At 41.6% G+C, this 27,717-nt stretch overlaps 1 protein-coding gene and 1 long non-coding RNA gene across 3 annotated transcripts in view; one reads left to right on the top strand and one right to left on the bottom strand.

Moving 5' to 3' along the window:
- The window catches only part of LOC140482931 (uncharacterized), a 44,568-nt gene that overhangs the window by 12,441 nt on the left and 4,410 nt on the right, over nucleotides 1-27,717 (bottom strand). The gene's annotated exons all lie outside the window — the stretch shown is intronic.
- kcng3 (potassium voltage-gated channel, subfamily G, member 3) lies at nucleotides 389-8,783 on the top strand. Of its 2 annotated transcripts, none has more exons than XM_072580684.1 (2): nucleotides 389-1,026; nucleotides 4,593-8,783. In XM_072580684.1, exons 1-2 carry the CDS (start codon nucleotides 389-391, stop codon nucleotides 5,236-5,238), a joined length of 1,284 nt encoding a protein of 427 aa, XP_072436785.1. In that variant the 3' UTR covers nucleotides 5,239-8,783. The 2 variants fall into 2 exon arrangements, with proteins under 2 accessions (XP_072436785.1, XP_072436786.1); XM_072580685.1 differs by having other exon boundaries at nucleotides 389-996.

Below are 27,717 nucleotides of genomic sequence, written 5' to 3' on the forward strand. Positions count from 1 at the left end.
AAGGGGCGCTGTGGTTAGTGGAAGCCGTTCACGTCACTCTAGTGCTGGAGTCCTGCTCGTTAACCCGCCTGTGGGGCTGAGCCACACTCAGAGAGAGAGAGAGAGAGAGAGGCAGGCAGACCGAGAGAATCACAGCAGCTTCAGCATTTAACCAGGGACTCAACCCCTCGGTTCGGCACCTCTCCCCGCGCAGCAAGGCAAGAAAATGCTGAGCTCGGAGTAACACGTCTGACAACTTTTCGGCATCACCAGCCTTGGAAACTCGATAAGAGCAGCCGGGAGGGATCTGCCCAAGTGAGCCGTGTTTGAGGAGTGAGGGCGACAGTCCTTACAGTGAACCCATGCGCTGGGGCCGGGAAGTCCATGCGGCTCCAGGGTTTGCTCGAAGATGAAGTTTGGAAGCGGCCCTTTGATCCTGAATGTTGGGGGAACCCGATATTCGTTCCCGAAGGATATGATCAAGGACTTCCCCCTCAGAAGGGTTAGCAGACTTCACAACTGTGTCTCGGAGAAAGAGGTTCTGGAAGTGTGCGATGACTATGATCAGGAGAGAAATGAGTATTTTTTTGACAGGCACTCCGAGGCGTTCGGCTTCATTATGCTTTACGTTAAGTATGGCAAGCTCCGGTTTGTCCCTCACATGTGCGAGCTGTCCTTTTACAATGAGCTAATTTACTGGGGTCTGGACCGCTCGAACCTCGAATACTGCTGCCAGAGGCGGCTGGATGACAGGATGTCTGACACCTATACCTTCTACTCCGAGGAGGAGGAAGAGCTGAAAAGGCAGAGGAAAAAGGAGTTAAAAAAGAGCTCCTCATCCAATAGGAAGTGGCTGGATAGGATGAGGAGGACTTTTGAGGAGCCCACCTCGTCTGTAGCGGCCCAGATTCTGGCAACCGTGTCGGTGGTATTTGTTATCGTTTCCATGGTGGTATTGTGCGCCAGCACACTACCAGACTGGAAAACAGCCGAGAACAACAGTGTGGAGGAGCACAGGTACACAGAAAATTTAATGGGACCATCAGGGTATCTATAACTTCTTCTTAATTTATGGTGTTAAGTTTCTCTATGGGTGTGAACGTCTTTTGTCCATGAATGCGGTTGCAAAGTCTTTATTTGTGTGACGTTGAAATCTGTTGTCGTGTCTTTTTTTTCCCCCTAAGAGTGTTTGGACTTCACAAAAGCGAAACTTCACAAAACACAACTCCCGCGATGTGCGGCCAGGGCTCGAGTTAGAAGTTACTGAATGTAGATTGCTATTTTCACATGAAGATACGAATGGTAGTTTTCCAAGTGACAGCGGCTGCCAAGCCAGAAGCCAGTGGCTTCAATCTCCACTCCGAGTGCTTGAACGCATCTGATAGCTCAATGGAGTGGGGGGGGGGGGGAGGTGCTGCGCTGTTAGAGACGCCGTTTCTAAGATCTATGGAAATAAACGTGAAGAAAACGGGTGTCCGTGCCATTATCTATCCCTTAGCTCCTGGCTGATTGTGGGATACAAATGTAGAGGCTACGTATTTTTAACGCTACAGAAATAATTTGGCGGGAGGCGGGTGGTCGTGAAGGACGATGCGTAACCCAAGTTTTTTCTCTCTGTCTCAGCACATCGGCCCCTCGCACACTCATTCTCTCTGACACATCACGCCTGGAGCAGCCAGATGCACCTAGTATTTACAGAAAGTCCCTCCTCGAACAAACCATGTTAAATATTACAAAGTGGGGGGGCCAATCAACCGACATTTCCTCTGTGGGCGGATTTTTTTCTTTGGCGAGTCTGTCATGGATAGAAAAATCAATAGAAGTTTCCCGCTGGATGCTACAATTTGCAAACAAAAGCGAGACCTGTAATTATTTCCAACATAGAAAGTGTAACATGGATTGGATGGTATTGAAATTATGTAGTCAATATTTCCCAATTCTATTTTTATATAACTTATTTCGATCATGAATTTGGGATTGAACTAAATGCAAGAGGAATACGCTTGCTCAAAAATTGAACTTTTTCATGTAAGTCTCGTTCATAACCATTCTCCTTCTAATCCCAATTTGTGATACTCCTGATAAGGATAGGAACAATTCTACAGAACATGTGTCTTTTGTATAACACCAATAATGATCCTTCCATTTAATAAGAAATACACATCTGGGAAATAAATTAGAAACTCAGTAGTCTATTTCGTTCTGAACATCAAGGACTAATTGCAACAAAAACAGAAATGGTTGGGAATACTCGGTAGGTCTAGCAGCAACTGTGGAGATCCAGTGACCCTACTTCAGGACTAAATTTTACTGTCGCCCAATGTAAAACGTTCATCTTCACATTCCTCTCAGTATTACATAATTATTGATATCCTTCAAAATATGCCGACACGCAGATTCTCAACTGCTTCCTCGCAGTTCACAGACTTTCTTATTGTGCTCTTTAAACGACTCCCGATCAAAGTCCATGTCCGCCTGACTTTCATTATCTCAGTTTTATTAAACATTCTTCAAGAAATGTCTCCAGAAATGACTGCAACATGCCCAGCGCCTCCTTTCCCATTTGACCAGGGTGACAAGACACAACGTCCTGTCCAAATTAATGGAAAAACCTGTAGATGATATATAAAAAACTTACTCCTGTCAAGTGGGACTGTAGTTGTATCTTCAAATTGCAGTCGAGAGCTTTGGTCGCATTATTCCAGGGGCTAACCTAGGCGGAAGTGTGGCGCCTTTGGAGATGCCACCTTTTGACCTGCTCCTCGCTTGCTGCCTGACCTGCTGTGCTTTTCCAGCACCACTCTAATCTAGACTCTGGTTTCCAGCATCTGCAGCCCTTGTTTTTACCTTTTGACACGAGATGTGTGGATAGAAATGATCCTTTGGCATTTAAAGAAAATCGGTGTATCCTGTCCAATATTGGCTTTATGCTCTTTATAAATCTGGCTCTTGGGTTGCCTGTACTGTTTGGAGGTAACGCCTGTCAAGTTAAAAAAAATACAAAGTAATTGCAGTTAGTGCCATCTTCAACTGATTTAGATATTTCCAGACAATATTCCCAGATGCAGCTCTCCTTATGTGCTAGTCAATTCTTATCCCTCAGTGACTTTTCTAATAAAATAAATGATCCTGTCATCGATCGATAGGAGCTTGGCTGAGACATTAGGGTAGCCCCAATTCAAAAGCAGTAATGTGCATAAACGTTGTAATAAAAAAACTGATTTTCTGTACAGATTGATGGCGTCAACACATAACTCTGAAGTCTGTAGGTTTGAAGTCTCTCTTGGAGTACACATTTATCCTATAGAAGCAAATTCAATTGTCGTCGGTATTAGAATAAAAGTTTAAACCAGAATATTACAAACTTGACGACATGTTTGAAAGTGCTGATGTTGACATTATCTTCAGGTTAGTTTCACACTGCCCGTGGTCAAATTTTCTTACAGGAACTAAAGACAAATTTGAGGTGTAGGCACTTAAAAGTTACCATGGCCAGCTTTGCAGCAGAATGAAGTGAAACGCGAAAAAAAACGTCAGAGTAGGAAAGAGAAAATTGAAGTCTTAAAATACTAAAATCCAGAAGCAAACATCGAGATTTGTTCCTACAACCAGGGGTGTCATTTGCTCTTTAGCACTCGGTTCCCTGTTAGGCAAGTCATAATGATTTTATATAGGTTCCACTGTACGGAGAGTTAGCTGCTAAACAGGTGCCTCAAACAAATACTGGGTTCCACCATTTCTTGCAATAATTTGTACTCTCGCATGAGTTGCAGAACGTTTTTGACATTTTAGCCTAAAGCTTAAACCCTTCGGTGCTTATCACCTGTCCAGGGCAAATGTAATGGAGGATAGACTAGGTTAAATTCACGACAGTGGGGAAACAGGCCCTTCGGCCCAACAAGTCCACACCGACCCTCTGAAGAGTAACCCAGCTAGACCAATTTCGCTACATTTATCCCTGACTAATGCACCTAACACTATGGCCAATTCACCTAACCTGCACATCATTGGATTGTTGGAGGAAATCGGAGCACCCGGAGGAAAACCACACAGACAACGGGAGTCATAGAGATGTACAGCATGGAAACAGACCTTTCGGTCCAACCCAGCCTTGCCGACCAGATATCCCAACCCAATCTAGTCCCACCTGCCAGCACCCGGCCCATATCCCTCCAAACCCTTCCTATTCATATACCCATCCAAATGCCTCTTAAATGTTGCAATTGTACCAGCCTCCACCACATACTCTGGCAGCTCATTCCATACACGTACCACCCTCTGCTCCTTAGGTCTCTTTTATATCTTTCCCCTCTCACCCTAAATCTATGCCCTCTAGTTCTGGACTCCCTAGGGAAAAGACTTTGCCTATTTATCCTATCCATGCCCCGCTCCACACTGGAGGCTGGAATTGAACCCGGGTCTCTGGAGGTGTGAGGCAGCAGTGCTAACCACTGAGCCACAATAGCTAGCACTGGAGACGTTGATTGTGTGACTGTTAGGGGAGTATACTTTCTGTAGATTTATGTTATTGTGTTCCTTTGCCATTTCATCCCCGCATATTTCGTAACCGTTTTCGGCTGGTTTTACTTTTTTGTCTTATTGTTGGTCTATAGGATAATCGAAGCGATCTGCATGGGTTGGTTCACCGCCGAGTGCATTGTGAGGTTTCTCGTCTCGAAAAACAAGTGCGACTTTGTGAGAAAGCCTCTGAACATTATTGACCTCCTGGCCATCACGCCGTACTACATCTCGGTGTTGATGTCCTTCTTCACCGGCGAGAACTCGCAGTTACAACGGGCTGGGGTGACCCTCAGGGTCCTGAGGATGATGAGGATTTTCTGGGTGATCAAACTTGCTCGTCACTTCATTGGCTTGCAGACGCTGGGCTTGACTCTGAAACGTTGCTACCGGGAGATGGTTATGCTCTTGGTGTTTATCTGCGTCGCTATGGCGATATTTGGCGCCCTCGCTCAGTTGTTGGAAAGCGGACTCGACTTGGAGGATAAGAATCCAGCCTACGCCAGTATCCCGGCCTCCTGCTGGTGGGTGATCATCTCCATGACCACTGTGGGATATGGGGACATGTATCCCTTCACCATCCCCGGCAGGATTCTGGGAGGAATGTGTGTGGTCAGCGGCATCGTCCTGCTAGCGCTGCCCATCACCTTCATCTACCACAGCTTCGTGCACTGTTACCATGAGCTCAAATTCAGATCAGCTCGCTGTGGTCGGAGCTTATCACTAGAATATCTGAACTGAGAGTGAGGTGATCTAAATGCGGTGAGGCTCGTGTGGAGCATTAAGGGGCAATATACAGCAGCCAGGCCTAATGTGCTGTGACCATTGCAACTATGTGGTGGTAACTGGGAATCCAGAGGCTGAGCATTAAGACACCGTTCAGTTTGAGACATTTATGGCAGGAAGACGTGTTTTGAAGCCCCGTGCAATTAATATGGTGGAACAAATTAATGCAGATGCTGGGATCTGTACTGAAAACAGCAAATGCTGATGATCACAGTGGGCCAAGGCAGCATCCATGAAGAGAGTTAAAAATCACACAACACCAGGTTATAGTCCAACAGGTTTATTTGGAATCATTAGCTTTCAAACCACTGCTCCTTCATCAAGCTAGTGCTTCCAAATAAACCTGTTGCACTAGAACCTGGTGTTGTGTGATTTTTAACTTTGTTCTCCCCAGTCCAACACCGGCACATCCAAGTGCATGAAGAGAGAGCAAGCTAACGTTTCGACTCTAGATGACCCTCTCATCTGGATACTGCCTGACCCACTGTGATCGCCAGCATTTGTTGTTTTCAATTAACATGCTGAATTACAAACACTCTTGAATCAAATTTCACGCGCGATCGAACGTCAACTCAGCAAAGCTGTTCACATCCGTTAGTCAAAAATATAAATAGAAAATTCTCAGACTTGAGAAATGGGTAAACATTTTGATTATTTACAAGATAGCCCAGGTGGCTCGAAGGTCACGAAATAACTTCTCAGCTGAACTTGCTGACGTGAAAGAGAATTACAGGAATGAAGGGAGGCTTTTGTTCAGTTGCTGAACATCACTAGGTATAGAAAAACGGTTCATCCGAACGGTGGACCAATTGACTCTTGGTGCAGTCAGAAAGCTTGCCATTTTATTTGAGAACTCGGTCATTTCAACGTTTAAACTAAAACCGATTTCAACTAGTGAAGTCCAAACATGTGCACTCAGCCTCTGGTTAAGCTGTAGAACGTACCAGAAACAGTCCAAGTGGAACTCAATGGAAAAATAATGGAGGACAGCTGCTCATTTCGAGGGCACCTTTACCATCCTGTGTATAGCAACTCTGCCGTAAAACTTGGCGGCGGAGGACACAGTAGATTAGTCTTAGGGTAAGCTTCAGCAAATAAAAAAACCGCTTCATATTAGGGCATAACGCGAGCAGAGTTAGCTGATTATCTCAAAGGTGAGGGGGAAGGGATCGTGCTTATTATGTAGCGAGAATCGTCTCTTCATAGCTCCTATCAAGTATTTTAACAAATGGCTCCACTATAGAAGCCAAATTCAAGTCTTTTCAGAAGAAGCTTCTAGTCTTGAGCTAGGCAAGAGCTGATTCGCATGCATCAACCTGTTACATAGAGGTTTGGGACAAGAAACGAAATGATTGTCTTTGTACTCAGCGTGGGACCAGCATGTTGGTAATGTATTATTTCCCGAAGTTTCTGGTCTTCCTAGGTTTGGGGCAGCATGAGTTCCAGGCTATGCTGAGCTTTCAAATACTGCTAACATGCTGCTAAATACCAGCGGCAGAAGAATACAATTCAACATTTTTATTTTTTTTTAAACAAACGTAGCACCCATGTTAAAGGCATCCCCAACTGTCCTTAAACTAAGAGGCTTGATAGTTTTTTCTTCTCTGATGGCTGCTCGGCTAGGCACAATACCGTGGGTCTGGAGTCACATGCAGGCAGACCGAATAAGGAGAGTAGATTTCCATGCCTAAAGGACATTAGTGAACTTTTGGGTTTTTAACAATTAAGGATGGTTTCACGACACCTTTACCAAAATTATTTTTACGCTGTATTTCAGATGTATTAATTGAATTCAAATTCCGCCACTGCTACGGTGGAGTTTGAACCCATCTCTATAGAACCTCGGCCTGGACTCCTGGCCCAGTGACATTACCATTGGCAACAATTATGCTGTAGTTTGAGGTTGGTTCTTGGAAACCACACGCCATTGGCAGTGGAAGACGGCCTACAGCCAACCTTCCCCACGCATCTTTAGCAAGAGAAAACATGGTTTATTTTTGTTCTGAAGTCAGCTTCCAAACCAGGTCATGACCTTTCAGAAACACCAGGAATATCTCAACATCCGGTTAAGTAGGAACTGTCACATCCGACTGAGGTCAACCTCTGAACAGGAGATTGCAACAGAACCCAGCTCCAATGAGTAGACCATGAAACGGTATCATTCAAAGCGGAACTCCAGAAAATCTCCGACTATCTTGTTTTGAGATTAGGTTATCGTCAAACAGGCTTATTTTAAATTACAGGAGAATCGACGTTTCGGGCATAAGCCCTTCTTCAGGCCCTCCAGCATCTGCAGTCCTCACTTTCTCCTCGATTATTTTAAATTACACAACCTTTCAGAGCTCTGCCCCTTCTTCGTCAGGTGCAGTGCGAGAGCAGCGCACACAGACCCAGAGTTGATAGGCAGGGAGATCAAACGATCATACAACTAGTGTGAATAGGGTGTCAGTTAACACGTCTCTGCAGGTGACCAAGCGTGTAAGATTTACACACCGTCTATGTGCACTGCTCTCTCCCTACACCTGACAAAGGGGCTGCACGCCGACAGCTTATGTGATTTCAAATAAACCTGTTGGACTATAACTTGGTGTAGTGTGACTTCCAATTTTAGCCACTCCAGTCCAACACCGGAACCTCCACATCAGGTTTTGAGATTGGTCGAGGGAGAAAAGTGAGCATGTTTAGTCCCTCAAGGCAGATCTTTGGATAAAATGCTTCACACAATGTTTGAAAAACATGAAAACCATTCAAGACCGGTGGTAAAATCTAGTGATGGATGCAAACACAAGGGTCTGCCTGGTATTGTGGAAAAAAACGTCACTTCATTCACACAAAACGCAGCTGGTGAATGCCGCGATCTATTGAGGATGATCATCTTTTTACCCAGTTCCCACAAAGCCCTGTCCAGATTTCCTCATTGGAGGTAGATCTAGCGACTGGAAATTAATCCTTCGTGCGATGCAGCGTTTAAGGATGGTTAAGTGGGCGTCTGCACCCACAAGTCCTGCAAAACAAAAAGAGTATCTTTGACGATTGTCGGCGGCTCTTAGAAAGATTCTAGCAGTTGCAAAAAACAAAATACAAATCAATCAGTCCCACCTCGAAATGCTTCCCTGGGGCGTGTCAGTACCTTCGCAGCCAGTTACTACCCAGTGTTAAGACAAGCGTTTTCCCTCATTAAGATCGAAGTGCGTAAGCAGCGGTGAAGATTTCAATGGAGTAGAGGTTCCCGTAGTCGAGTAGTTCCAGATTGGCCTGAGCAGCGGAGGATTCTCCTCGGATTGTTAAGAGGTCAGCTCAACTCACGTTAGAAGGGAAGGCGGGAGGGCGAAGAAAGCTCCGGTAGATTTCGGTCCCATTAACACTACGACGAGGTACTGTCCCTTTCAGACTCTCGTGAAAAAAAATCTTTGCTTACTTTGGTCCTTGATATTCTGTTTTCCAGTGTACTGTATACAGAAAATTTATTTTAAAATATTAAAACCATTTGTTATAACCTGCCCACAGCTTCGACTAATTAGTTTGTAATTTTATAGCAAATGTATTTTCTATATGAGCTGGACACGCTTTTTTAAATTTAAAAATCAAATGTTGAACAATTATGGACGAAATAAACATTAAGAGAATTCAAAAAAGGTTTCAAAGTTCGACTGAAAACGCTGCAAATCTAACTGCTTTAGGAATGGCCAGTTCTTGAATTTAGCTCTTGGTGCTGAATTTTTGTGAAGATTCCGGCATGGAGTTTGACCATGGCAGCTGACGGAATGACCAAGCAAAGCTCCTTCTAGGCCTCTGTACATTACCGGCTGCTAAGGATGTTATTTCAACTGTGATATCAAAATTGCAAGGAAAATCTGTAATTTTCACTGATACCATGTATCTGCGTGTATTGGCAAGTATAATCTTCAGGAAATGAAGTTGAGCAAACTCATGATAGACCAGAACAAAGCAGAATTCCGTCAGCATTTTACTTTTACCATCTCTGTAAAGACACATATTTACACGGGGAACGGTCTACATGAATATCGGAGGCTCAGTGGAGAGTAGGCTGTTATGGTAATATGTCACATTTGTTCTTGTAATGGGCAAGGCCAGCATCAGTACCAATTGCCTTTAAGAAGATGGTGGTGATCAATCTAGCAGAACAATGCAGACCGTCTGCTGGAGGTACACTTGTAGAGCTTTATATTTTGATTGGGGTGATTCCACACAATCCAGAGGTTGCTTAGCCAATTGAGAAGGCAGTTAAAATTCAACCTTCTGGCTGTGGGTCTGGAGTGACATGCAGACCAGTTAAGTCTGGACGTAGATTTCCCACCTTAAAAGAACTTTAGAAACCAGATGTGCTGTTTTTGACAAACATCTGACAGTTGTACTGTAATTAGTTAAACTTAACATTTTATTCCAGATTTATTAATTACATTTAAACGCACCCAGCTGCTTTGGTGAGATTTGAAGGTCAGGCCCATAACATTCCATTATGCTAGTGTTGCCCAGGCACTTCCCAAGAAAGTATAGCGATAGAGTTTTATATTGGAAACAGTTGACAAACTACTCCGATTCCTACAAGGTCATATCCTAAAGTCCGACCATATCTTTGGAAAAAGATTGAGGAGAAAGCCGCAACCATTCTTTCAGGGTTTTGGGCAATGTTTTACTGAATTTCTGATTGGAATTTATATACTATTATTCCAATTTCAATGAAAGACTTTTTAATATACTATTACATTATCATGGCATTGCATGTGTCAAGTCAGAGAATTCCATTGCTCTCAGCCATCCCGGATGTCCTCCTGTTGCTAAAATAAGGACAGAAAGTGCTGGAACTACTCAGCAGCTCTGGCAGTACCGAAAGCGAGACACAAGTTGAATACGATTCTTCCTCCTTTTCTAATGAAAATGTTAACCATCCTTTTTTAACTCAAAATGTTAACTGTTTTTCCTTCCACAGTCAGACTTGCTGAGTTTCCCTAGTATTCTCTGTGTTTAAACTCAGAGTCATAGAGGTGTACAGTGTGGAAACAGACCCTTCGGTCCAACCCGTCCATGCCGACCAGATATCCCAACCCAATCTAGTCCCACCTACCAACACCCAGTCCATATCTTTCCAAACCGTTCCTATTCATATACCCATCTAAATGCCTTTTAAATGCTGCAATTGTACCAGCCTCCACCATTTCCTCTGGCAGCTCATTCCACAGACGTACCACCCTTTGTGTGAAAGAGTTGCCCCGTAACTCTTTTACATCTTTCCCCTCTCACCCTAAACATATGCCCTTTAGTTCTGGACTCGGAGATCCCAGGGAAAAGACTTTGCCTATTTATCCTATCCATGCTCCTCATAATTTTGTAAACCTCGAAGGTCACCCATCCGCCTCTGACGCTCCAGGGAAAACAGCCTCAGCTTGTTCAGCCTCTCCCTATAGCTCAAATTCTCCAACCCTGGCAACATCCTTGTAAATCTTTACTGAAACCCTTTCAAGTTTCACAACGTATTTCCGATAGGAAGGAGACCAGAATTGCACAAAATATTCCAACAGTGGTCTAACCAATGTCCTGTACACCGCAACATGACCTCCCAACTCCTGTACTCAATACTCTGACCAATAAAAGAAAGCATACCAAACGCCTTCTTCACTAGCCTATCAACCTGTGACTCCACTTTCAAGGAGCTATGAACCTGCACGCCAAGGTCTCTTTGTTCAGCAACACTCCCTAGGACCTTACCATTAAGTTTTCACCTTACCATCAAGTGTCTATTGTTTCAGATTTCCAGCATTAGCAGCATTTCATTTCATTATTGCCTCTATATTGCTGTTTGTTTTCTCTGTCTCTGTTCTTTCTCTTGTTCTCATGCTTCTCTCCCCTCAGCATCTCCCTGTGCTTCTCTCCGCTCGTATAAAAAGAGAGTTTTTCTTTCCTTTCAAAAAAAGAAAATGTGGCAAACAAAAAGCCCTCAATTGGTATCATCGGGGATGGAAATGTGGGTAAACTGTCACCTCTATTGCTCATTCCCCATTCTTCTCTCTTCCTAATTTCACATTCTTCTCACCTTCACTTCATGTCCCCAATTACCTTCCCTATATTCCTTCTGCCTACCATTTCTTCACTCCCACTATACCCCATTCTTTCCCTTTTAAGCAAGTGTTCAACATCCCTGTGGATATGATCTCACCAAAATCCACCCCAATTATAATATGCTCATGACATATTAGGTGTTGGATTTATTTCTTTATCCCATTATCTTATGAGCAAATGTAAGAAAAGTCATAAATGAAGGTTTTGTGTTGAGCAATAGCAACAATTCACTGATATGTAACATATTAATTGCATTTAAGGTTTAACTATCATTCAGTGAATATATGCAAGTATGTTGAAAAACAGACTGCAAACCCTTCATCATCATTTTTTATCATGTTTTACTCTTACTTATATGACTAATACTTAGGTTTCAAAGCAGAAAGAAAATGAGATGGTTACATTTACAGAAACAGCAGCAACTCATTAAAATCTTTTAGACATCATCTCTGAAACCTATGGGGCCAATTATTACAAAGACACTGATTTGGAGACCCTTTACAAATGACATCTGGGACATTAATCTGGGATTTCTGACATTTGGAAGTGCCAGTTTCAATTGCCAGCTGACCCCCAGCATGCTCAACCAGAATGACCCCACTACGGAGATGAGTATATTACACTCTTGTAATAGGTTTTTAAAAAATTATGGGTTGTAGCACATCAGAGACATCTTGACTCAATCTGCATGGGGGAACCCTGTAAAAGGGAAATTCATAATCCCATACGAAGGAGTGGTTCCCTCAAACAAACCACATGGCATCCATGTCAAGGTATAACACTCCACATCCATTCCAATTCACCCTTTACACATTGTGCAGAAACAATTCAACCCATAGTGGCAGCTGGATGGGTTTAATAAATGTTGAGATGGATTCATTCACAACTTTACACCATGTTAAGAAAATCATTTTTACTATAAGTGTCAACCATCCAGATCCCTTAAAGTTTCAATAGTTGAAACTACAGGGCATTGAAACTACTTGATCTACTAGAACCAAGCTTTGTGAAGTTGATGGCACGGTTCATACAGCCAGAGTTGTCAGGCACACTGAGTTGCAACTGTTTAACAGTTGTCCAGGCCCTCAGGCATGATGGGTCTGAACCAAGACAACCATTAGCAAGCTGACACTTATTTACAACCAGTTAAATGGTTTCAAAAGCCTTGTGGTTTCAACTATTGAAACTTTATAGAGAGTCTTAATAATCTACACTTATATGGTCCACAGTGGGAAGGAATGTTATTCTAAAGAGTTATGAGTGAACCACTATGAAGCTGCTTTTCACCCCACCAAATAACCACTATAAGATAAATTGCTTTTGTTCAAAGTAAAATTTTTTGGAACTCCACATACACCACACTACCCTCATCCAAACTCTCAATTTGCTCACCAAAACAAGATTTGACTTTAACATATTATTGGTACTTGGGCTTAGGAGATACGCATTTTTGAATTCTCAACCTGCCCTGCCCCTTCAATAACTTTCTTGCACCCCCTTTAGCATTGTACCTTCAGTTTTATATTCTTCTCCCTGTTTTTCCTACTTGTATTACTGCATACAACAACTAGGTTACCATGAAGGACTTGCCTTCTCAACCTCTTAAGATGTGGTGACCCTCAGGTTAAACCACATCAGTCATCACTTTTTAGTAAAAGAGCAGCCCAATGGACTGGTGATTTTATTTCCCTGCATTGAATGTCCACCCAAGGTATCAGCTTGTTATATATCCCATTAAGGTGATCACTATGTTTCTTATACCTCACAATACTTTAGTTTTGCAAGATGCGTACATTTTCAATTAGTACCCTGTACTCTATAATCTAAGCCATATATAAAACCAGAGAATACAGTGGTCATTCAACCAATCCTTGGGGACCTCCAAAATAAAAGAACTTCCTGCAGACTGAGTAACAACATACAGTGTGTAGCGGGCAAATGAGCATGGAAGCAACATATTCTGGATAGACACATGAGGGGGCATGGGGATTAGAAAAGGAATTCTTCTGCATGGGGGTTGGGGCCTTCTTTAGCATAAGGAGCCATGGAGGTCGTTTGCACAATATACCTTGACATGGGAGATTTGAGCTATTTCTCGGACATGAGGGGACTTGGATGGGGCGTGGGGAGTATGTATGTGTGCGGTTGACAGGGTCAAGAGTGGAGGCTGCAGGGTCATTCTGGTTATATTGTGCCTGGTATGACAGTACACATAATCCTTGCAATAAGGCTTACACCTCAGGAGTTAGTCCGCAGGCAGGCATGTGTAGCTGGGAATTTTCCCAATGGCTACTACCCACCTTGAGGACGATCTCTATTACAAGAGCAGCAGACACATGGTAACACCACCACCTCTGGAAAATTCCCCTCCAAGTTAAACACGATCCTGACTTGGAAATATATTATTGTTCTTTCCTCATTGCTGAGTCCTTTTGTTTTGGAATGTCATCCTGAACAGCAATGTGAGAGTTCATTTCAGAAGGCAGATCACTTCCATCTTCTCAAGAGGAATGGCAATATGTAAACCTCTATAAAGGTGCTGAATTGCCTCATTCCATTAATTAATTTTAAAAAGTTGTATTTTGACTTGGAGTGCTTTCATCAAGATTTTTCTAGGACCCTCATCACTGCACACCTACAAATGGTTTGTTGCAGTAATTTGATTATATGGAGTGTGTGTTTCTGAACACGAATCATTAAGACCCTTTCATTGTACAGTTTAAACTTCTAATTTATTTTCAAACAGAATTTGAACAAACATAGGAATGCAGAAATCATGTCTAAGAAGGATGCAGAAGGCATATTACTATTTTCTTCCAAAGTTTCAAATTCAGTTTGCAATTTTTTTATTCACAAAAAATGCCTTTGTCTTAAGTTGCTGTTTAAGTCTGCCCATTGCAATGTAGGGTATCTTTTTTGAATCGAAAATGCGTGAAATATTTAACTCTTCATATGTAATTCATTCTACAGTTTGGCTATTTAGCATTGAGGAGAAATATCTCAACTAAGTTTTGGAATCCTCCACCCCAGAAAGCTGAAGATGCCCACATGTGGGTCATTAATATACACACACAGAAACAGTGTCCCACTTCTGACCTATGCTGAATTCCAGTATAACCTTCCTCCAATTTGAAAATAATCAATTAATTCTACTGTCTGGTACCTGTCATTCAGCCAACTTCATATTTATGCTGCCACTTTTTCTCATATGCCACGGGCTTCAATTATCTTAGCACCACATTCACAAATATTCACTCTTTCTACACTGATGCTCAGTAGCAGCACTGTGTGCCATCTACAAGATGCATTGCACAAATTCTCTGTAGATCCTATGACAGCACCTTTCAAAGCAAAGACCACTAACATCTCGAAGGACAAGGGCAGCAGTTATATGCTTGTAAGCTCGCCATGCCACTCACCATCCTGACATGGACACACCTTGCTGTTTCTTCAGGATTGGTGGGCCAAAATCCTGGAATTTCCTCCCGAAGGGCATTGTGGGTCCACCTACAGCACAGGGACTACGGCAGTTCAAGAAGGTAACTTACCTACCCTCTCACGGGCAACTGGGGCAAGCAATAAATGTGCAATACTTACATCCCTAGAATATTCCAAAATCTTTAGCGAGAATAATTCAGAACAAAATTAATAGTCCAGAGAAAGTGAGGATTAATTAGAGAAAACAAGCGTGGCATCATTAAATTTGGGATAATGCAGAAGAATGGAATTAATGTAACAGTTCAGCCATCGGCTTATTAAATTGGACTAGTTTGAGGATCAAATTGCCTTCTCCTGGTCCTATTTTTTTAAGTTCTTATGCAAAACCTGGCTTATATTGTTTCTGTATAAGAGGAAATGATGTTTTGTGTATTGATGAGAAAGTACGTGGAACAGTAAAGGCAAGTACATGTGTAGCAGATATAAGAATTGTACATAAAGTGGATGCTTGTATGCTCACACATTGGGAAACAACCTGAGTGGGGGCAGGAGAGGAAATATGATAGTTTGGACATGAAACTGGTATCAACACCAGTTTTGTGGATCTACCCCAAATTTAATTTCCAATAACAATACAAATTACATCTATTCAAGTTAAGTTTAAGTTAATAATGATTTCTTTTAAAAACAGGGCATTTGTCAATGTGTGGTGAATTAGATTCCCCTACAGTGTGGAAGGCCCTTCAGTCGAACAAGTCCACACTGACCCTCCAAAGAATAACCCACCCAGACTTATTTCCCTCTGACTAACGCACCTAACACCTTGGACAATTTAGCATAGCCAATTCACCTGACTTGCACATCTTTGGACTGTGGGAGGAAACTGGAGCACCCGAAGGAAACCCACGCAGACAGGGACAATGTGCAAACTCTACACAAACAGTCATCCGAGGTTGGAATCAAACCTGGCTCCCTAGCGTTGTGAGGCAGCAGCGCTAACCACTGAGCCACCGTGCCATATGTTTGGCAGAGAAAACAATAATTGAGACTTGAAATACTGTGTCAATTTTTGTCAACTTTAAGTTCGAATTCTAGAAATCTATTCATTTTTCTCGCTTGACAAGAGAACGTGTGTGTATAATACTCCAAGAGTTCAATTTCAGTGTTTTTGAAAATGAATTATCATGAGCTGAAGAATGAATTTAAGTGGACTTTCAATTAAGTTTTTAAGCAAACACAACTTCATTTTTTTAAACCATGGAAAACATGTCAATTTGACATAAGCAGAGTAAACATGAGCATACAGTACAGAAATCTGAGGAAATGCCTCATAACAGATCAAGCTTAAATCCAGCTTTACTGAAAAAAGACAGCAATTCAGACTTTAGGGTCTACCTTTTCTGAAAATAAAATGTTTTTTGCCTACCAGCAATTACTGAATGCACTGGACTCATTGGCAGGGAGCTACTGCAATGTTTTTGAAAATGTGTAGAAGTCCACCACCAACTTATTTGTATCCATGCTGAATGGATTGATACTGTGCAGTTTCCCATACAATATCTGATCAATTTAAATGGTACTGCAGTTGGCTCCCCTGCAAAAGTTTGGCGCTACTAGCAGTATCTCTCAGGGATGCTGTCACTGACATCTTATAGGTACAAGGCACACTTATAGTGTTCCACTTTGAGCTTACATTTCAAATATCAAATTTTGGCAATGCATTTTGGCATCATATTAAAATGACAGTAGTTAAGAACTCAAACTATGAATAAAGTAAATCAGGAAAATCTACCAATCAATAAAATAAACTAAATTAAATCATTCAGACAATTCAAACTTTTTTCAGAAGCAACACAGCAGAACTCTGCAATTATCTCAAGTAATGAAAATCTAAAGTAAAGGAAAACCAAAATATGAAGCAATCAAATAGACAAACACTTTTAATAAATCTTAGACCATAAGACCATAAGACCATAAGACATAGGAGTGGAAGTAAGGCCATTCGGCCCATCGAGTCCACTCCGCCATTCAATCATGGCTGATGCGCATTTCAGCTCCACTTGCCAGCGTTCTCCCAGTAGCCCTTAATTCCTCTAGACAACAAGAACCTATCAATCTCGGCCTTGAAGACATTTAGCGTCCCGGCTTCCACTGCACTCCGTGGCAATGAATTCCACAGGCCCACCACTCTCTGGCTGAAGAAATGTCTCCGCATTTCCGTTCTGAAATGACCCCCTCTAATTCTAAGGCTGTGTCCACGGGTCCTAGTCTCCTCGCCTAACAGAAACAATTTTCTAGCATCCACCTTTTCAAAGCCATGTATTATTTTGTACGTCTCTATTAGATCTCCCCTTAATCTTCTAAACTCCAACGAATACAACCCCAGTATCCTCAGCCGTTCCTCATATGCTAGACCTGTCATTCCAGGGATCATCCGTGTGAATCTCCGCTGGACACGTTCCAGTGCCAGTATGTCCTTCCTGAGGTGTGGGGACCAAAACTGGACACAGTACTCCAAATGGGGCCTAACCAGAGCTTTATAAAGTCTTAGTAGTACATCTCTGCTTTTATATTCCAACCCTCTTGAGATAAGAGACAACATTGCATTCGCTTTCTTAATCACAGACTCAACCTGCATGTTTACCTTTAGAGAATCCTCGACTAGCACTCCCAGATCCCTTTGTGCTTTGGCTTTATTAAGTTTCTCACCATTTAGAAAGTAGTCCATTCCTATATTCTTTTTGCCAAAGTGCAAGACCTCGCACTTGCTCACGTTAAATTCCATCAGCCATTTCCTGGACCACTCTCCCAACCTGTCTAGATCCTTCTGTAGCCTCCCCACTTCCTCAGTACTACCTGCCTGTCTACCTAACTTTGTATCATCGGCAAACTTCGCTAGAATGCCCCCGGTTCCCTCATCCAAATCATTAATATATAATGCGAACAGCTGTGGCCCCAGCACCGAACCCTGCGGGACACCGCTCGTCACCGGCTGCCATTCTGAAAAAGAACCTTTTATCCCAACTCTCTGCCTTCTGTTAGATAGCCAATCCTCAATCCATCCCAGCAGCTCACCTCGAACACCATGGGCCCTCACCTTGCTCAGCAGTCTCCCGTGTGGCACCTTATCAAAGGCCTTTTGAAAGTCCAGATAGACCACATCCACTGGGTTCCCCTGGTCTAACCTACTTGTTACCTCTTCAAAAAATTCCAACAGGTTTGTCAGGCATGACCTCCCTTTACTAAATCCATGTTGACTTGTTCTAATCAGACTCTGCTCTTCCAAGAATTTAGAAACCTCATCCTTAATGATGGATTCTAGAATTTTACCAACAACCGAGGTTAAGCTGATTGGCCTATAATTTTCCATCTTTTGCCTTGATCCTTTCTTGAACAAGGGGGTTACTACAGCCATCTTCCAATCGTCCGGGACCTTTCCTGACTCCAGTGACTCTTGAAAGATCTCAACCAATGCCTCTGCTATTTCCTCAGCAACCTCTCTCAGAACTCTAGGGTGTATCCCATCGGGGCCAGGAGATTTATCAATTTTAAGACTTTTTAACTTTTCTAGCACTATCTCTTTCGTAATGGCAACCATACTCAACTCAGCCCCGTGACACCCTTTAATTTTTGGGATATTACTCATGTCTTCCACTGTGAAAACTGACGCAAAGTACTTGTTAAGTTCTCCTGCTATTTCCTTATCTCCCATCACTAGGCTCCCTGCATCAGTTTGAAGTGGCCCAATGTCTACTTTTGCCTGTCGTTTGTTTCTTATGTACTGAAAGAAACTTTTACTATTATTTCTAATATTACTGGCTAGCCTACCTTCAAATTTGATCCTCTCATTTCTTATTACACTCTTTGTTATCCTCTGTTTGCTTTTGTATCCTTCCCAATCTTCTGATTTCCCACTGTTCTTAGCCACTTTATAGGATCTCTCTTTTTCTTTAATACATTTCCTGACTTCCTTTGTCAGCCAAGGTTGTCTAATCCCTCCCCGGTTAATCTTTCTTTTCTTGGGAATGAACCTCTGTACAGTGTCCTCAATTATACCTACAAACTCCTGCCATTTTTGCTCTAGTGTCTTCCCGGTTAGCCTCTGCTTCCAGTCTATTTTAGTCAGTTCCTCTCTCATGCCCTCATAATTACCTTTATTCAACTGTAACACCATTACATCAGATTTCGCCTTCTCCCTTTCAAACTCCAGACTGAACTCTACCATATTATGGTCGCTACTTCCTAAGGGTTCCCTTACTTTAAGATCTTTTATAGAGTCTGGTTCATTGCAAAGCACTAGGTCCAGAATAGCCTGCTCTCTTGTGGGCTCCATGACAAGCTGTTCCAAAAAGCCATCCTGTAAGCATTCCATGAATTCCCTTTCTTTAGATCCACTAGCAACATTATTTACCCAGTCCACCTGCATATTGAAGTCACCCATGATCAATGTAACCTTGCCTTTCTGACATGCCTTCTCTATTTCCCGGTACATGTTGCGTCCCTGGTCCTGACCACTGTTAGGAGGTCTGTACACAACTCCAATTATGGTTTTTTTGCCTTTGTGGTTCCTCAATTCCACCCACACAGACTCCACATCATCCGACGCTATGTCATTCAATACCATAGATTTAATTTTGTTCTTAACTAACAAGGCAACTCCACCCCCTCTGCCCACCTCTCTGTCTTTTCGATAAGTCGAAAAACCATGGAGGTTTAACTGCCAGTCCTGACCCCCCTGTAACCAAGTCTCTGTGATGCCTACTACATCATAATCATTCACTATTATCTGTGCCATTAATTCATCGGCTTTGTTATGAATGCTACGAGCATTCAGGTAAAGTGCCTTAATGCTAACTTCCTTATTAGAGATGTTGTAAGTCATATGTCCTAAGTTATCCTTGCTTTTTTCTGCATTCTCAGTCTGCCTCAATTTTAAATCCGCCTGGAAACATGCTATCCTGCTGCTTATCTTTCCATTTACCTCCATACTCCCTGTTGCTTTCACTTTCCCTTCCCCCCAACTCAGAAGTTTAAAGTCCTACTGACCACCCTATTTATCCTCTTCGCCAGAACATTGGTACCTGATCGGTTCAGGTGGAGACCGTCCCAACGGTACAGATCCCCCCTGTTCCAAAACTGATGCCAGTGCCCCATGAAGTGGAATCCCTCTTTCCCACACCAATCCCTTAGCCACGTGTTTACTTGCCTAATTTTCTTGTCCCTATGCCAATTGGCACGTGGCTCGGGCAGTAATCCGGAGATTATGACCCTTGAGGACCTGTGCTTCAATTTCTTTCTTTCATAATTTTTACAACAAATTCAAATATTCAAAGTTCAAGCTAAGAATTTTAACATGTTAAAAGTAAAAACATTGGCAATGAATAAAAGGACAAAATTCAAGTTTTTCAAAGCAACTGGGTGTGACATTTCCCACATAAGATTTGATCAGAGTCCTTGTTTTAACAATGGTTGAACACAAGCTAGATGATCATTTTGGAAGTCTTTTCAAGTTAAAGTTATTCTTCAGGACATATGTTTTACTTAAAAAGGATGTCTCACAGACACAGGGAAAGAGAGTGGAGAGTTAAAGTTGGTGATTACAGCACCAAGCATCACTTCATTTTTACAAAGAATTCAAAACACTTTATTGTTTCATTAAAGCTTTAAAATGCAGTCAAGCCAGTCAGCTGCAATTATCCAGGGAAACATTATTTTTTCCCCAGAACAAATCAAAGAACATTTTTATACTGATTGTAGAGATATCTAAACATCTCTTTCCAATTTCTTTCAATGGAAATTTGCATTCCGATTGCAACTTCAGCTCCCCAGGCAGTAGCTTATCCTCTGACTGCAACACCACAGCAGGTCGGCTATGGGCTAAAATAAATTTTCTGGTAATTTACTTTCTCTATGCATCACTTTCACACTTCCTACATGACACTTCAGCACCCCAGCTCCTGATGGGCTTCAAAGTCACATTCATAAAACTGCAACAAATCACAACAGAACAAGCAGGCAATATATCTACTGCCAAGTACCAAGCAGGAAGGAAAATGACTAATCAATGTCTCTCAAAGTTACCTTCAGTATGGAAACTTTAAACTCCTAAGGCCATTTGCTTTTGGAAGGAGGCCTCATGTCTTTCCCTCTGATTTGTATTCAGCAGCTCAAGAATTACAAGCTACACTGTACAAATTGTGTTTTTTTTTGACAAAACATCTTGCCCTTCTGTTACAGGGAAGGCAAGATATTTTTCATGCAACTGGCTTGTCCCTAAACATGTTGTTCATTTGTTTCTGCACTTGTTTAATTAATAAATGCAGAACATCTACAAAAAGATTAATACAGGGAAATCAAACCTCTTTCAACTTTAAAAGTAGGCCATCAGTAGCACAGAGAGCCCAATTTCAATAAGTGAAAGATAAATTTCAGATTATTAAGTTCTCCTTCATGCACAGTGAATAAACAACACAAAAGCTCTCCGGATAGATTAGAGGAGGCAAAAATCCTGCCTTGATTTAGGAACAGCTGGATGTTATGAAACGCTTTACTAGGTGGATCAGCTAAGATAAGATGAATGAATTTCCTGATGCACATTTATTTTGTGATCTTCATCATAGAGGTTAATACATCTGTTCTTATATTATTTGACAGATGAGTAATTCTAAATCTGCTACTTCTGGTTTGCCAAGTATAGGGAGTAGATATATGATACTTCATGCTGAACCATTTTAATACTTTTGTGGAAATCAGTATGATAAAAATGCAGCTTTTCAATTGCATTTTACAGCTCTTCAAACCCAGTTACAAATGGCGGTGGACAATTCTGAACTGGAAGAGCATGCTCCATGAACACCGCCATCCTCAACAATGGCTGAGCCTAGCATAACTGCAAAAGAAAAGCTGAAGCATTTGCAATCATATTTTGGCACAAGTGCTGAGTGGATGAATCATCTTGTCCTCCTTCTGAAGACTCCAGCATCACAGCCAGTCTTCAGCCAATTTGATTTATCCTACATGCTGCCAAGAAATTGCTGAGCACACTGGACATAACAAAACCAGTGAGCCATAACAGCATGTTGACAGTAGTGCTGATGGCTTGCAAAGCAGAACTCAGCCCCTACTCTAGCTGAGCTGTTTGGCTCAGCTACAATATTGGCATCTACTCAACAGTATGGACAACTGCTCAATGGGTCCTGAAAACAAACCCAATTTGGTAATTTTAGTTTGTTATCAGCTCATCAACAAAGTAATGGAAGATGTTGTTAACAATGCTACCAAGTGGCACTTGAACCCAAGAAAAAATTGCTCACCAATGCTCAGTTTGGCTTCGCCAGGACCAGAAAAGACAAGAGTATTGGTCTCTCAAGGAACCAAAAGAAATGGGAAGTGGGTGGCAAAATGGAGTTGGAGCCCAGGTTTAGCAACAATTGTACTGAATGGTGGAGCAGGTCCTTTGGTCTACTCATGATTCTTAATTCCTATATTTGAGACAACTTAACTCTTGACTTTGTTTCAGCACAGGTTGAAACATGGCCACAAGAGTTGACTTCAGAGGTGGGGTCAGATTGACTGCCATTGATATCAGTCTCGACACAGGTAATGTCAAGAAATCTATGAAATTTGAAGTCTATGGTAATTGGTGGAGTGATGGTGGGGTTGATAACATAAGATCATAGAGTTCAATTTCATTCTTAATTCCTCAGATACTGAAACAAACTGTGTCCATATGCAGCCTAACATGTACAACAATCAGGCTTAGGCTGAAAGTAACATTCATGGCACAATCTACCACTTTACTAAGTCAGAGTCTAACTAGCTTCACTTGAGGTGTAATGGTATTACTGATGTTAAATTGCCACAACCAACATTCTAGAAAGGAGCAGGGAGGCAGCTAAAAAGAGCAGTCAACATGGATTAAAAAAAATGTAACTGCACTGGCTATATAAATATTGTGGCTACAAGACCAGGTGACCACTGCTATTGAAAGTGACTTTCTAAGTCCCAAAACCTTTCCACCATCTATGAAACATGAAAGGAATATGATGGAATACTGTCCCTTTCCCAGGATGTGTGCAGCCTCAAGAAAACTCAAGAAGTTAGGCTCCATCCAGGAGAAAGCAGTCGGATAGATCAAAACAACACCGACTCTGCTAAACATTTGCTCCGCCACAATCTATACGATGCGCTGCAGCAAGTGCCAAGCGTCTCTGCAACATTCAAGGTCCATAATCTATCTCAGCGAGAAAGACAAGTGCAGCAGGTGCATGGAAAACATCACTTCTAAAGTATGACTTAGAGATATATCAGCATCCCTTCATTGCCCCCTATTCAAAATCTCCAAAAATGCCTTCAAGGTGCAGACTGTTAAAGAAGGTGGCTCACTCCAACTTCCCAAGGTCAATTACAGATGGTTAATTAATATTAGCCTTGCAGGGATGCCTGCATCCAGTAAAATAAAAGAAAACCTAAAGAAAGACTTGCACACTTTCAGCGCCTTTTAGATTTGAAGGACATCTCTATCACTGCACAACTACAGAATTATTCCTCAATTCCAGTCCAACATAATTACTAATTTACACACAGTAACGTTGCAAACACAGAAACGAAATGAATGACCTGCAAGTCTATCATGATTGATGTGGGGGTTCCTTGGTGTTCAGCTATGTTCAAAATTCGCCCCTTGAAAAAAAAACTTAATTCACAAGTGGCTAAATTTTCAGGTAGCAGGGCAGTGAAACTTAGCTCAAACTGTGTAAATAATTATTTAATATTCTAGTAATCATTCCCATAGCTATGAAAGTAGCACTGGGGATTTGCCAAGTCAAGTCGGTAGATCCCACTTTTGAATTGTTGGGACAATAGGATGGTTTACTTAACAAAAAGTTGACATTGGAATCAGGCTTGGAGATAGTTGTGCTTTTATAAATGGAGAGTGTGTGAGGACCTTTGTTGAGCTAAACAGATTGAAAATGGCGGAGGCTAGTTGAAAGCATCTGTGTTAAGCTATATGACCAGGTGATATGGAGAAGTGTATTGTGCTTTTTCTGTTTGCATCATTGCAATTATGATCTCCCTCCTATCAGAAGGATGTTGTGAAACTTGAAAGGGTTCAGAAAAGATTTACAAGGATATTGCAAGGGTTGGAGGATTTGAGCTATAGGGAGAGGCTGAATAGGCTGCGGTTGTTTTCCCTGGAGCATCAGAGGCTAAGGGGTGACCTAATAGAGGTTTATACAATCATGAAGGGCACGGACAGGGTAAATAGACAAAGTCTTTTCCCTGGGATGTGGGTGTCCAGAAATAGAGGGCACAGGTTTAAGGTGAGAGGGAAAAAAATTTAAAATGCACCTAAGGGCTACTTTTCATGGAGAGAGTGGTGCATTTGTGGAATGAGCTGCCAGAAGTGGTGGAGGCTGGTACAATTACAATATTTAAGAAGCATATGGATAGGTATGTGAATAGGAAAGGTTTAAAGGGATATGGGCTAGGTGATGGCAAATGGGACTAGATTAATTTAGGATATCTTGTTAGCATGGACAAGTTGGACCGAAGGGTCTGTTTCCATGCTGTACACCTCTACGACTCTATTATGCAAAGAAGTGCTGACTGAAGTATATCTAATCAAAACTGTTGCTCTTTGTCATTGTGCTTTGAAATAAAACTGCTTGAATGATTCACATCACCAAGAGTTGGTTCAGTCTGCTTTTGGAGAATTTCAAGAAATACACATGCAAAGCACAGTAAAATCCTTTTCAACTCTGAAGAGGTTACTACTACTCTTATTAAAACACTGCTTAGGCAATCACTAGAGTACTCCATGGAGTTCTGGTCACCACATTATTGGAAGAGTGCGATAGCACTAGAAACAATGCAGAGGAAACTTACTAGGCTGCTGCCTGGGCTGGAAGTCCTGAGCTATGAAGAAAGATTAGGTTGGCTGGGGTTATGTCCCTTGGAACAGTGAAAGTTAAGAAGAGTTATGATAGCAGTGAAATATATTATGAGGTGCATAGATAGAGGAAAGAAAGTCATTTTTCCATTTGTAGAGAGATTAATAACCAGGAGGTGGAGGGAACCATAGATGGAAGGCAAAAGGTAGATGGCTAAGAGCTGAAGAAAATCATTCTCACCCAGAGGGTGATGCGAGTCTGAAAGCTGCTGCCTGTGAGAGTGGTTGAGTCAAAAACTGTCCTAGCACTTGAACAGTATTTAAATATTAATTTATGTTACCATTGCCTCCAGGACTATGGGCCAAGAGTTGGAAAATGGGACTCACGTAGTCAGATCTTTGTGACAAGGACTCAGTGGGCTAAAGGACCACCTTCTCTGCTGTAACAGTCTGTGAGACTATTGTTACATCCACAGGTAACACTATCATGCAAGTGAATTTTGGACAGTGTGAGTCATTAGATGGAACTTACAGCAAAGAAATAAGCCACTTGGCCCAAAGTCTACCAAGGTGTGTATACTCTCCATATAAACCTTGTCCCTCCTTTTCCATCAAGCTCTATCAACATAGCCTTCCAATTTGTCCTTATGATTTGATCTGGCTTCTGGTTAAATCACTCAAATAAGTTAACACAGCTACTCCACTTGGTAACAGTTTCCACATTTTATTCACATACACTCTCCATTTATAAAACCACAACTACCTTCAAGACTGATTATCACTGGACCGTTAATCCAGAGACTCAGTTAATATTCCAGGATCTAGGTTCAAATACTGACATAACAGATGGTGGAACTTCCAGATTTTTATAAAATGTAATTAAGCATCTTATGACATTGTTGATTGTCAGGAAAAACCCATCTGGTTCACTGATGCCCTTTGAGGAAGGAAACTGCCATCCTTAATACATGTGACACCAGACTCACAGCAAAGTGACCCTTTACTGCCCTCTAAAATGGGCAATAGATGCTGGTATAGCCAGCAATGCTCTCATGAATGAATTATATCAAAAACCTCATCTGAAATTAAAATGGTCTCATGCTAGTTAGAGAACACCACATATCGAATTCAGGCAAACACGGGCAATGCTGAGCATACATGTGAAAGGAGCAAAAGTCAACTATTTGATCATTCAAGTCTGCTCTGTAAATTTTAATAAGGTAATGACCGGATTCGATTATGACCTCAACTTCACATTCCCACCTATCTCCAATAGCCTTTTGCATCCTTGTAAATACCTATCCACCTCCAACTTCAAAAATATTTAAAAGACTCTTCTTCTACTACCTTTTCAGGAAAAAAAAAAGAGTACTATCGATTCATAACCATCTTATGAGGGAAACGTCCCATCTCTGTCTTGAATGGGTGATTCCCCCTTATTTTTAAATAGTGACGCCAAATTCTAGATTCTTCAACAAGAGAAAGCCTTTTCCCCATAGCCATCGTGTCAAACCTGCTCAGTATCATACATGTTTCAATCAAATTGCCTCTTACTCTTCGAACTTCAGCAGTTACAAGCATAGACTTTCCAACACATAATTTACTCATTCCAGTTATTAGTCTAGTAAACTTTCTCTAAACTGCTTCCAACACATTTATATCCTTCCATAAATATAGAGACCAATGCTTTACATTAGTTCTCCAGATGTGGTCTCAGCATTGGCCTATTTAATTGAAGAACAACTTTCCTACTTTTGGATTCAATTTCTCTTATAATAAATGATAACATTCTATTAGTCTCCCTAATTACTTGCTGTACCTGCATCATGCTAGCCTTTTGCAAATCATGCACTAGGATACCTAGATCCCTCTGCTTCAAAGAGCTCTGCTGTTTCTCATCATTTAAATTATATTTTTTTTAAAAATTTACTGTGGAAATAAGCAATTTCACGTATTTTCCCACATTATACTCCAATTACCACATCTTTGCCCATTCACTTAACCTACGTACACGCCCCAACCCACCCCAAACATGAAGTCCAAACACTGATATCTGGGGCACACCACATCATGTCAACCAGAAACAGACCCATTTACGTCTATTCAATGTTTCCTTTTGGGTAGCCAATTTTCCAACTATGCCAATATGTTAGCTCCTATACCATAAGCCTTTATTTTCTGGTACAGCTTGTGGCTGTACCAGTTTCTAATTGTATCAGTCTTGACCAGTCTAAGCAGTAAAGTTCCAGAAAAACAAACATTCAGATCACGGTTGGAAATGCCAGCACCACAGAACCTATCTATTGGAAGCTTGCTCTCTGGTATTGTTGAAGGATTAATGTTATCCAAGATACTTGGAAAACTTCCTTTTCTTTTCCAAATTGTGCCCCGGAGTCTTCTACATCTATATTTAATGTTCATCCAGGATGCAATATATACAGCAATGCATCCCTGTTTGGAAATGCCAGCCTACGTTGTGTACTGGGACTTTGATTTGAACACATTACATGCCTGCATAAGACAGAATCACACAAAAGAATTTGGGTTAACTTCAATCCTTCAGAAGCTCTGGGCAAGTACACTGCTCATTCATATGGATAGCACCAGCTTTCATTAACTTGTTCTGGAAATATGATTATTTATAAACAGCCCAAAGGCATAGTTGTGAGAAGTGCAGGCATATAAATTCAATTAAAACAAATTATTGCATTGCTATCTGCTGATGAAAATGTTCTTTTCAACAAATATGCTTTTCTAAGGATAGCGAGGTAATGGGCAGGTTCAACACAAGAGGGCAAGTAAAATAGTCTAAATTAGGGCTACAGTGCATGTATGTAAATAGTGTGTTAAATAAAATTAATGATTGCAGACACAGATAACCATGTGGAAACATGTTGTGGTGATAACAAAGACTAGGCTTGGTCTAGGTATTAAATATTCCTGGACATGAGGTATTCAGAAAGGTAAAAAAGGAGAAGAATTAGTAGTAGAAAATCTCTGCTGGCACCAACTATCTAATGATAAAT

Source organism: Chiloscyllium punctatum, chromosome 11 (genome assembly GCF_047496795.1).
Source record: "Chiloscyllium punctatum isolate Juve2018m chromosome 11, sChiPun1.3, whole genome shotgun sequence".
NCBI classification, from domain to species: domain Eukaryota; kingdom Metazoa; phylum Chordata; class Chondrichthyes; order Orectolobiformes; family Hemiscylliidae; genus Chiloscyllium; species Chiloscyllium punctatum.

Excerpts from the sequence above, each read along its gene's own strand:
- kcng3 (XM_072580684.1), top strand. The coding sequence starts at position 389 with ATGAAGTTTGGAAGCGGCCCTTTGATCCTGAATGTTGGGGGAACCCGA. Across the intron at positions 1,027-4,592 it reads AATTTAATGGGACCATCAGG|GATAATCGAAGCGATCTGCA; the intron begins GTATCTATAACT and ends GTTGGTCTATAG.